Genomic DNA, 11,931 nt, shown 5'->3' with positions numbered 1-11,931 from the left:
AAGGGTCCGTACTTTCCAATAATCTCCATTCATTCATCTTTCACTATAATAAAAGATGACAAATAAAAGTTTGGTTGTAATTACCATTTATTCAGGACTCCCTTGCAAAATAACTTTTTAATCTTAAAGGGATTTGCCTGGTTAAATAAGTAAAAATATTCCAAAACATTACAATTTGAGGAAAAATTAGGCCATTATGTCACGGCATAATTTTTATTCGGATACTTATTATCAAGCCTGACATTAATCCTTTAGTCCTGCAAGTTTAAATGTCTCAGTTGATACAATTGCAATGCATATGTGCACAACACAATTTATACAAAAGGCATTTGTCAATTCTTCAGAAAACATCTAAGTGGCAATGATTGGTCCCGACAGTAAAACAAAACAAAAAAAACTTTAGAATCTTATATTGTTTCCAACTTCTGGCAGTTAAAAAAATACTTTTATTCAACATTTGTCTTGAAAATGTCTTCTTTTTTTACTCCAAATTAACCAATCTGTTCACCCTTTGGCCACATAGACAAACTGTGCTTGTGTGGGTTAAATTTGGATTGAAGTTCAACTCTGCTTCTGACCCTGCTATACAGTGGTCACCCTCATGCTGACCTCATGGTTGTCAGCAGCACGGTTGTTGTTGTTGTTGTTGTTGTTGGGCCTTCTTAGCCTGTTGAGGATGCTCAGAATAATATTGCCAACATAGAAGGTAATACAAGACCGTCTGGGCTCCTGCCCGTTGTGTGGAACTTCCCCAGTGTGACTTTGCACATCACGGGCGCCTTTCTTTCTAGAACTGGTCAAGTCTTTTGTTTTGTCATAATTTAGTACTCTCCACTTTTTGTTCATTGTATGCCAGCGCCTTATGATCCGGTAAAAAGATGGTCCTTCTTGGATTAGAAGTCCTGTGTGGAAAGAACAAAGGGTAGGGGAGCAGTAAAGAGGGTTGGGTTAAATACTGGAACTCTAATTACACTTTCAAAGAATTAAGAAATATGAATGGCTTGACTTGGAAGCAACACATTAAATGGTGACAGCCGTCTGTGTCCACCATTCAAAGCACAACCTTACTTTCCAAAACATGCACCCAGTCACACCTGCCAATAAATCAATCAGTTTGCCAAATGTTGCATAAGTGTATCTGTTGTGTCATACCTATACAAACGAAGTCCATGAAGACGTACATGCCGTATAATATCTGAAAGATATAACTATTACGCTGGAATTCTGCAAAGGGGCTGACAATTGACCATATAAGCCAAGCCAAACTAGCTATGAGGAACATCAAGCCCAGGATAATGGCTGCAATCTGTACCTTTTCAATCAAGGTCAGAGAGATGGATTCCCACTGCAAAAACAGACAAGACAAATATCAAGGCGTTAATATTATAGGTCAAGGAATGTCAACCGGTTGTCGCCCTCTAGTGGTACGTCACGGTATTGCAGGTGGTCTACGAAATTGGAAATAATTGTAAGTTTTTAAAAATAAGATTGATGAATTATTTAGACTTTATTTATTTTCCAGCTTTTTATGAATTGTTTACCCGTCCAAATTATGTCACATGTAGCTAAGATTTCCAAAATAGACATACAGATGCAAATAATAGCCTGTATAAGTCATCCTCTTTCGGTGCAAAATAAAATAATATTTCAAAGCAGTGGTCCCCGAGTTGCCTCTTGGTTAAAAAGGCTTTTCTGACAATGACAAGTCTGTGAATGTGTTTCCTCCATTTGATACTTTTCATTGGATGTCATTTTGGCACACATACAAGATTGGAGACAATATGGTACCTTCAGTGGGTTCTTGGTGCAAACGGAATGAACTCGGTACTTAAAGCGGCAGATCTCACAGTTCCAGGAGCCTGTTTCCCTGATCCAGCGGACAAGGCAAGACTCGTGAGAGTAGCGCACAGAGCCATCACAGCGGCAGGGGCTCAATAGTTCTCCCTGCAGAAAACAAACAACACCTACATAAAGTTGGAGATGATCCCACCAAGTGAATAGTTTCCGTTAAAATGAATAGCATTCATGCACACATTTCAATACTAGCCTCCATCAATTGGTTTTGCCAAAAATAACATTGATACAATTTCAACATAATGAATTACATTTCTTGCAATGCGCAGTACCAAAATGGAGCATATTAATATGACTATGACAAGTCAGTTGGGATAGACTCCAACACGGATGGATGAATTTAAGTAGATGCCCTGTGGCATGCTGCTTCCCACAGGTCAGGACTATCCTGCCTCCCAAGGGTCAGTACGATCAGTACACACGCCCATTATTTTACGCTTTGTGTCCGGCATCAAAAGTTTTTAAAATCATGTGTGTATCCCGTTTTAAACAACAGCTCAAATTTCATTGCAAATTTAGTGCAAGCCAGGCCTTGACTGTCACTCAAAATGTATTTAGTGATCAAACATGATTCTGTTGTCCAGTTGTGATTCGAATCTGTATAGTTTATGGAGACATAACTTGAAAAAGTTTCACTTTTATACTTGTACTATTTTGGCACTTTATAGTCCACGGTTCAATATGACATACCGGCTTCTGCCATCTAGTGGAAGAGCCGTCGCAACACACCAGTGGGTTAGATACAGGAAAAAAAGTTAGATACAATATTTGTTGACCAATTATGTTTTTTTTTTTTTTAAGTTTTGACCAATGTTTCAGACCAATGCAACAATTTCTCCTTTTTTCATTCCACTAACCTTTTGTGAATATTCTTTCCTGCTTTGAGGACATACGGTTCATTCAGTATTTGAAGTGGATTTCTAAATTAGTAAGTAGAGGAATGCACCCAAAAATGATTTATTAATTTAAGTGTACCTTGTCTGGGCCCTGGAAGCAGATCCGACACTGCGGGGTGCACATTTCACTTTCTGCAACATTGTCGAAGGATTCGGTGTCCTCCTGCAGGTGTTTAACTTTGTCACCTGGGACTTGGCAATCCCTCTTGTCCTTCTCTTCTTTGTCCTCCTCCTCCTCCTTGACCTCCTCTTCCTCTCCCGGACAAGAGAGTTTGAGCGGCTGCCCAGAAGAGCCTCCGATCACCTCCGTCATGCTGGAGATGGTTTGGGTCTTCTGATTCTGCTTTATTTGGAGCAGAACACTGTTAGTCACCAACTATCATTCTCTTGCGGACACGCTGCTCCAATGAGCTTGATTTCGACGTAGGCTGGTAGGAGTTGTTAGAAGAAGTGCAAAGCTGAGCAGCCAGCAGGGGAGGACCCCTCTATGGACTCCATTTTCTACTTGTAAAAAAAAAAATGCATGAATTAATCCACAAATATCTTGAATTGTTGAGCTGCAAGTGGATAGCCTGTATTGTGCCTCGCATCCATTTAGCCAACTCTGTACTGCCTCCTCTTCGTCAGAATGAGTATTTTATATTTAATTCTCGTCGAGTGATCGCCCCGACGGCACTAATTGGAATAGACAAAGTCAGAACTTGATCCACTTACATTGCCTGCTTCTGTCCGTAGCGGCGCTGTGACGTGCACGTAACGACGGCAAATTTCGCCGAATCTTGACAAAGATGACGTAAGCGCTCATCTTCTTATTACGGTGATGTAATTGGATATGCAAGCAGACGCCAGGAAGACGCAATTGTAAAGACGTAATGTTTTTTTGTTTATTTGCTTCCAACATGTGGGGTGATGTTTTTGTTTATGTGGGGTGATGTGCAGTGCAATGTAAAAAAAAATACTGTACTGACGCGTGTGATGATTACAAACCGCAAATTTCCTCTTATGCTTTTTAAGTAGGATGAAATTACACATGAACGAACACATCAATGAACACTGTTAAATTGAAAATGTGACCATCCCCTTTCCTTACCGATCCAGTTGAAGACATTCGGATTTTTTTTGGACGTGCTTGGCCAGCGGGCAGTTTACTGCTTACTGTTAAAAATTGTGCTTTACCCTCTGAAGAGATTTGTCAAAGCTTCTGACACCTCACATGATGTCATTTAGTGCAGCCCCTGTATCTATCTGTACGACTTGTGTTCTTTGTATGTAAGGCAGCACTGTAGACCTACTCTGTTAATACTCGATCATTTTCTTTATTGATGCACAAGTACTTGCAGTAGTCTATATAGCTTTATCTCGCAGTGTTTGCGTTCAATAAAACCAATCAATCAATTAATCAATCAATAAATCAATCAATCAATCAATCAATCAATCAAAAACGGTATTTAAGAATACTGCATCGGTACATCCATGTGAAAATGTCCAAAAAATCACAGGTATCAAAATTTACACCTAGATTTGGGGTGGAAGGTGTGTGTGTGTGGGGGGGTTAAGAGAATGACCAATCACTATGTAGCTCCGCCCCTGTCTCTGCTTAATTCACAAAACCCAAGCATTCTGTAATCCTTAATACACAAGCAAGTGAGGTTGGCTATTTAATTTGTTAATTTACAATTTCTCTGTTGTCATCATCTGACATGAACATAACTGGTTTCTACTAAATACTGCCAATAAACAGAGTATTCTGTATTCTGCAGACAACAATAATAAAAATTCCTGAATGACATTTTGACCTCACTGTTTTGACAGCGATGAGTGAACTAATACAGTGATATTCTAGTCGTGTTGTATGGCAGAGTAGTGCATGTATGTAGCGCCGCCCCCGAATGGACTTTCTTGAAGCAACAGGAAGCGACAACCCCCCGAAAGGAGTGTAGACTAGGGAGGAAAAAGAAAGAGTGGGTGGAGGTGGAACACGTATCGATTGATTGTCTTTTCTCGATCGAGATTCACAACAAGTTCTGGTCGAGTCCTTGTGTGTCGGGCAGAACTTCTACGTGGCACCGCATTGAAAAGCATGTCTGCCTCATAAAGGTCTAAAGGGAAGCGGACCCGGTTCTGGAGAGAGACAAGGTAAGATACTGTGAAGCGGAGGTATATGACACATATTGTTCATTTTTTCTTCTTTTTTTTTTTTTCTTCCGTGCGGGTAACAGTAGGGCCATTGGACGTAAGGCGTTTACGTCAAGTCGCACATGTGCACGTTTTTACATGTCTATTTTTGTTGACGTGCGCCACGTCACAGGAGATGGAGGTGTGGAGATGCAAACTTGTGGATGCTCCTTGTTTTTTTTTTGTTTTTTTTGTTGCGTTAGTGTTCTCTTTGAATTAACAAAAGTCGGAGCAGCACCACGTGTTGCGCCCCCCACCTCCTGGCCTGGTTCTCCCTCTGTCTCCGCCCACCGGCCTCCTGTGTCCGGATGGCTTAGATAACTTACCAATGTTGCTCAGAAATACAATTGATTGGTGAAATACAGGCTTGAATGAATGAATGAATGAATGAATGAATGAATGCATGCATGAATGAATGCATGCATGAATGAATGCATGAATGAATGAATGCATGAATGAGGTCAGACTGTCAGTGTTGTCTCCAGCTCCTTCCCCTGCTAGTGTATTTGAAAAATGAGATGTTAGCTGGCGTTACCATATCCAAAATCACAAGAAAATATCGTGTGATCACTTCTGAGGTTGAGGGTTTGAAATTTGAATCAGTGCAGTTTGCTTGTTCTCCCCATGCTTGCCTGAATCCAGGTATTTAATATGATTGTGATTTATTGTAATATTATGCAGTGTGAATATTTACATTGTACTTAAATACATTATATAAAAAAGACGTACTGAATCATTAATGATTCAATAAAAATGCTTGTAGATAGGGAACATATTTTGAAACAAGTTAAATACTATAAAAGATTAAATGCAACTGTTTTGTACTTGAACAAAATGGAAATTGATCAAATTTGCTGTCAGCAGTACCCTTAACATTATGAAGAGTTTGAACTTTTTTTTGTGTGATTCCATATAACTCACTGAATTCAATCAAACTAAATTGTCCGTAGGTCCGAATGTGACTGTTTGTCTGTCTGCACAATATACTTCCTTTTGTTGAGTCACTCTTTGTGAGGACAAGCACTATAGAAAATGAACGGACGGCAGATCATGTGGTCATTTGTCTTGACTCCATAATGACTTCCTCCAGAAGAAAAATGCAATGAAAGACACTGATGGGGTCTTGCTGTGCATCAGCTCATATAATGCAATACAAATACATCCGATTCTCCGTAGTAGCCTTTCTAGTCCCAACAATGGTGGATAAGTGATTATATGTTTATAGGGCTAAATCAGAGTCCAATGAATGGTAATTGATCCTCAGTTGAATGAGTCACCTATGTAAGCAGCTATATGCATGACCTTTACATAATATGTATGATATATACATTTCACATTTCGGAGTTTGCATGGTGGAGTTTGAAAGCCCCAACTTCAATAATAGTAAATCAACAAAAGGCCACAATCATCATTATTTCTTGACATTTGTTGACATTTTTATTAGGTGGCGTGCTATGACATTTTTCTATTATAAAACGGATGCTTTGGCTTAGCAAACCTTGGGAAAAAGTAAATGTTAGAGTTAAACAATAATAAATGACAGTAAGTTTTGCTTCAGACAATGACTCATCTTTCTCACCATACAGTCACATGCGTTGTGGCAGCACAAAACATCAAAAACGGTCTGGCGCAATACATAACTATTCAGACCCTCATGATTTATGACCACAATACAGTATATGCAATAAGTGTTTGTAAATGTACACATTTGTTTGTAAAGCTGGCTAGCATTAGTAGTTAGCTTCTGAAAAATGGATTGTCATGTGTAAATAATTGGCTGTTTAACCAACTTCTCATGACTCGTAAAAGAACCTCACAAAAGTGAAGTTGCATTCCGACATGCTGTTAACAAGCTGGAAGGCCACTAAAGAGTGTTAAGATTTTGGAAGACATCAAGAGGGACACGCTACAAAAGGCATTCGATTCATCGCCTGAAGTGTTTGGCTTTTCGAGTGGTTCCCTTAATTTTCCGTTGCACTTCAATCACTCTCCCCTGCAGAAACAATTCAAGCTTCAGCCCATTTCTCCCCCTTGAACAAGCTCTAACCCAGCAGGGCTTGGAGGCACCATCAAAAACACACGCGCACTCTCGACAGCATTAGTTCATTCAAAAAGAGTTGGCTTCTCAAGAAATAATCGAGCCACGCAACAGCTTCTCATTCATTATTTAAAAGTAACAATGAGTAAGGCAGGAAAGCCAAAACTTTTGGCATTTCAATGGTGAATTAGTTAGCTGTAGTCATCCCGAGAGGTCTGGAATTTTCTTTTGTGCACTTTTGTTGGTGGGTTACACCACAAAATCTTTTCATTCTGAGTCTTGCTATCACTTAATGGAATTTTTAACCCCACATATTCACTATCTGCGATACTTTGTACACCACCAGCGTTAGTGATTTTGCCTTGCAATCGAAAAGTTCCGGGTTTGAATCTTGACTCAGGTCAAACAAAACAAAACCATCTTACAAAGCACCCAAAATTCTTCTGATGATTCACGATATGTCCCCAATGGGAGATGATTTGATTCTTCTTGTATTGTTTTTGTAAGCTAATGTAGTAACGTGATCTGTATTTCTCTGTCAGTGTAAAACCGCTCATGGCCCAGGGCACCAGCCTCCAGTATGAGCGAGTGGCAGAGATCGGCGGCGGCGCTTACGGGACCGTCTATAAGGCCCGTGATATGGAGAGTGGTCGCTTTGTGGCTCTAAAAAGCGTGCGAGTCAAAACGGACCATAATGGCCTGCCGGTCTCCACAGTCAGAGAGGTGGCTCTGTTGAAGCGACTGGAGCAGTTTGACCACCCCAATGTGGTCAGGTAAGATAGCGGTTGTGTGCGGGATCTTGTGAGCACACCCTCAGACATGGTCACTGCTCTCCTGACTATTCCAGGCTTATGGACGTGTGTGCCACCCAGAGGACGGAGCAGGAGACTAAAGTCACTTTAGTCTTTGAACACGTAGAGCAAGATCTCAAGACGTACTTGGACAAAGCACCGGCTCCGGGGTTGGCCCCTGAACGCATCAAAGTGAGCTCCTACTCGGAAACGAAGTTGTTTAATTAATTTTTCGGCGGATTGGATGTCATCATTTTTTGCAGCTTTGTCGTTTTTTTGATTACCTTTATCTGCTTGATTTTTATTTTTTTGCAGGACCTGATGAAACAGCTGCTATGTGGTCTGGCATTCTTGCACTCAAACCGTGTAATGCACAGAGACCTGAAACCAGAGAATATTTTGGTAACCAGCCAGGGTCAGGTGAAGCTAGCTGACTTTGGACTTGCGCGCATGTACAGCTGCCACATGGCCCTCACTCCTGTGGTAAGAACCAGTGCACTTTGAAATATTGATATTGCACTTCCATATTATCTGGACTGTTACACATCTGGATATTTACAGTGTACGTTTTAGCAAAATATACTATGAGTTATTTAAATTGTGATTTAATGGTACGCCATATTTTGCATGTAACAAATTCAAATCTGAGGAAAACCCACAATTTCATATTCAAGGTGCTCAATGCGGTTGATCATTTCTGTGCATTTGTTTCTCCAAGGTGGTGACACTGTGGTATCGGCCTCCTGAGGTTTTACTGCAGTCCAGCTACGCTACACCTGTGGACATCTGGAGCTCCGGCTGCATCTTTGCGGAAATGTTCAAACGAAAGTGAGTCAGCAGAAATGCTAATTGGATTAAAAGAAGCTGATTGTGATGTCGATAAAACGCCAGTCCGTGCGTTGGGAGCAGTCATATTGGATATTTAATACGTATATAGAAAATGGAGGTTTATTAGTTTCTATGGAATCACAATCTATGCATGGACCAAAATACTAGGAACATGATGATGTCGTGCAGTTCTTCACCATGTCATTGTCATTCAAAATTGAACTGAAGTGAAGGCTGACCTTTGAAAACAGCTGCAATTGTACCTAATGATGTGACCTCATGAGAAAATGTCTCCTGATTATATTTTCCCCTAATTGGATTTGCTATGTAAAATATGTTCGCTTGATTCAGTTGTCAAATTATGACTCTACAATCAGATGGCACAGGAAACAATTAACATTATCATCCCTACACTTTTTTTTTTTTTTTCCCCCGTTAGACCTTTGTTCTGTGGAGAATCCGAAGTGGACCAACTCGGGAAAATCTTTGAGTGAGTCATGCATTCGTGCAGAGTGACTTAACCCTCCTAGCTGATGATTCTCATTTCACTGAAATTGAACGTGTCATTGCAGAGTGATTGGTTTGCCACAAGAGCAGGAGTGGCCAACTGGTGTTACGCTTTCAAGACAACACTTCCCCCCTTTCTCGGCTCGCCCCATAACTGACTGTGTTCCAGATATAGACGAGCAGGGAGCGCAACTGCTGCTGGTAAGATATCAGAGAGATGTTTATTTACCACGAAATGTTAATTTACCACTTGCCGTCTTCTTTTCTCTACTTCAGCAACAATTCAGTTTTGCAGCCATTGTACTCAATCAAGTTGCACATTTACTACACAATGATAACAATTGCTTTGAATCAACATTTTATTAATTCGTTTTATTTTTTTTTATGAGACATTTGTGGGCGCCTGCGTTTCCCTAAATACACAGCATGACAAAAACACTGCCACTCTCCTATAACAAGAACACATTTACGTCTGAACATCATTTATTCAATTCATATATTAATTACGTGGTATGTTAATATTATTATGAATAATATATGAGCATACAACTGTAATTTACCCTCCCGCCGCTATTTCTTTACACAGCATATGATAAACTAAAGCACTACAGTGCTGGTAAAGCTCAATTTTTTCTTTTGGGGTCCTTGATAACTTCTGTAAAAGAGTGTGGATTTATATAATGTCGCAAAAGTTGTACTAAACAACAACCGTGTTCTGAGAGTTTGACCCTGATTATTCTTTTTACCAAGAACTTCTCCGAATGGCTTTCGGTTGCCAGGCAACTGGCTTCATCCAGGATGAGAGCAAAACATCCTGTAAAATGGCAGCTATCAATGTTTGCAAAGCGCCTTCTACAGTAAACCGTGTTTTTCTTCGAGCTGATGGCGACCTTCAAGACGATGAATAAGTAGACGTCACTTTTCAATTGGACTTTTCTCATCCCTTATTCTTCCTTTCTTTTAGGGAATGTTAACCTTTGACCCCTGCGATCGAATATCAGCTCTGAATGCACTAGATCATCCGTATTTTCGCAACGAGGAGATATTGACTGAGAGAAAAAGCTGAGCTGCTGCAATAAAACGCAGAAACAAGCCCAGTTTTGGGCCGCAAGATTTCATACTCAAGGAAGTCCCTCTTGTGCCCTGGGATGTTTTTTTCTTTTTTTGATTACTCCAGTATCAAAATTAATTGAAGAGGAGTCGTGTTGAAGAGGAGCAAACTCATGGATGGACATCCATGCATTTCCAAGATGTAAATGTCACAAGTATTGATGTTAACCCAGCATGACTTAATTGTTTTTACTCTGTCTGTCCCTCAACATTTAGTTACGGGCTCGGCAAAGTGACAGAATTGACATCTTGGTTGTGAGCAAGCCTTTAGTCAATTGAAAAGACGCACGGTAACATCAATCACCCTCAAAGTCATTTCTGAAAAATGTTTGGCATCATTGGATGACTGAAGAGGTGGATTTTATTTAGATTCCAGTCTTGTTGTTTTTTTGTGTGTGGAAACCTTTTGAAATCAATCTGCACTGCAACCACAAAGGAATAAAAACACTTTCAATCACAAAACAACTCAATGACTGATAGGTTCATTTTGTATTACTGTTTCAGTTCTTGTCCCAACTACTGCTGGTACTTTTTGTCTTTGCCCAAAGTCAGCTCGGATCGGCTCCAGCTCACCCGTGACCCTAATGAGGACAAGTGTGATAGAAAATGGATGGCATGGAGTCATTTTGTCATAGTCTGCTGACATTTTGCCTCCAAAGCTTTTCATTTTTCTCCAAAATTTAATTAATTCGTTTAATGTTAAACGTCTCCTTCGAGCGTAGATTTGTCTCATCCTGTGCATCTTCTTTTGTATGCGAGCTGCTAGGCAGCGAGAGTAGGCGCTGCCCATAAATTGCTCTGGAAAGGACAGAGAGAGAGAGAGGGAGCGAGGGAGAGAGCACCAGAGCAGATGCACTGGCAAGACAAGACCCCCCTCCCCTTCTCCTCCCTCCTGTCTCTTTTGTAGCGTGCACCAATGAAAAAAAAAATAATCTGATGAACGTGAGCAAGAACCGCCACCACCTTCACAGTTAGCATCTCCTTGGAGCCAGCGAGTCCAGTTGTGCTGCAAGATTACGGTCGAGTAACTGGGGGGGCTGCTTTGAGGGAGGAGGGGCTGTGGTGAGCTGGTGGGCTTCCTCTGCCTTACAGACACATTTTATTGACTTGCTAATTGGATGAGCCACTCGGAGGAGAGGATGCGGTGACCGAGAGGAGCTGTTCCCCGGAGGACCGATACAGACACAAGGAAGCTATTTTCGGAATTTCTTCCGTTTTTTGGGGGGGGGGGGGGTACATCACAAGAGATGGGGGTAGCCGTCCTGCTGTGAATACCTGCTTGTATGCATGACATTGTCAAATGGAGGCTCCAGCTGCAAGACGCATCGTGACAAGTGAATGATTTTCTTCCCCCCCCCCCCCCCCCCCCCCCAGTAGGCTCCCTCCCCGTTTTTTAAATTTGCCTTTTGGATCGATCAGCGCTTCGTCGTCAGCTCCATCTGATGTCCGGTTTGCTACCAATCCATCGCCAAAGGAATCATTCATTTTTTTGTACAAGGAGACAGAATGACGGTATGAACACAATCCAAAAAGAACAATGTGGCATTTGTATTTTTTCTATCTCAATGATAGCAAAATGGAATTTATCTTATCATCTTTGAACCCATTGAACTCATTTTTATCTATCGGCGTGTCTACCTGTCAGATTTGCACAGAAGAGTTCAGAATATAAAGCAAGGAAGGGCTCATGAATGAATTAGTGCTAGAGACAAGTAGTAGCAGTGTGCATGGA

At 40.9% G+C, this 11,931-nt stretch overlaps 2 protein-coding genes across 2 annotated transcripts; one reads left to right on the top strand and one right to left on the bottom strand.

The window, feature by feature from the left end:
- Positions 1-582: 582 nt before the first annotated feature.
- On the bottom strand, positions 583-3,063 carry LOC133162385 (E3 ubiquitin-protein ligase MARCHF9-like). The gene is made up of 4 exons (XM_061291537.1): positions 2,830-3,063; positions 1,789-1,944; positions 1,153-1,345; positions 583-902 (listed from the first exon to the last, which is right to left on the bottom strand). The coding sequence occupies exons 1-4, from the start codon at positions 3,061-3,063 to the stop codon at positions 583-585; spliced, it is 903 nt and encodes a 300-aa protein (XP_061147521.1).
- A 1,577-nt stretch (positions 3,064-4,640) lies between these two features.
- On the top strand, positions 4,641-10,664 carry cdk4 (cyclin dependent kinase 4). The gene is made up of 8 exons (XM_061292127.1): positions 4,641-4,886; positions 7,506-7,736; positions 7,811-7,946; positions 8,070-8,237; positions 8,473-8,582; positions 9,022-9,072; positions 9,155-9,290; positions 10,054-10,664. Exons 2-8 carry the CDS (start codon positions 7,519-7,521, stop codon positions 10,153-10,155), a joined length of 921 nt encoding a protein of 306 aa, XP_061148111.1. The 5' UTR covers positions 4,641-4,886; positions 7,506-7,518; the 3' UTR covers positions 10,156-10,664.
- Positions 10,665-11,931: the final 1,267 nt, after the last annotated feature.

Source organism: Syngnathus typhle, linkage group LG11 (assembly GCF_033458585.1).
Source record: "Syngnathus typhle isolate RoL2023-S1 ecotype Sweden linkage group LG11, RoL_Styp_1.0, whole genome shotgun sequence".
In the NCBI taxonomy this organism is placed as follows: domain Eukaryota; kingdom Metazoa; phylum Chordata; class Actinopteri; order Syngnathiformes; family Syngnathidae; genus Syngnathus; species Syngnathus typhle.
This window is presented reverse-complemented; position numbering and strand designations above follow the sequence as displayed.

Excerpts from the sequence above, each read along its gene's own strand:
- LOC133162385 (XM_061291537.1), bottom strand. The coding sequence starts at position 3,063 with ATGACGGAGGTGATCGGAGGCTCTTCTGGGCAGCCGCTCAAACTCTCT. Across the intron at positions 1,945-2,829 it reads GCTTCCAGGGCCCAGACAAG|GGAGAACTATTGAGCCCCTG; the intron begins GTACACTTAAAT and ends TGTTTTCTGCAG. Across the intron at positions 903-1,152 it reads CATGGACTTCGTTTGTATAG|GACTTCTAATCCAAGAAGGA; the intron begins GTATGACACAAC and ends CTTTCCACACAG.
- cdk4 (XM_061292127.1), top strand. The coding sequence starts at position 7,519 with ATGGCCCAGGGCACCAGCCTCCAGTATGAGCGAGTGGCAGAGATCGGC. Across the intron at positions 7,947-8,069 it reads TGGCCCCTGAACGCATCAAA|GACCTGATGAAACAGCTGCT; the intron begins GTGAGCTCCTAC and ends ATTTTTTTGCAG. Across the intron at positions 8,238-8,472 it reads ACATGGCCCTCACTCCTGTG|GTGGTGACACTGTGGTATCG; the intron begins GTAAGAACCAGT and ends TGTTTCTCCAAG.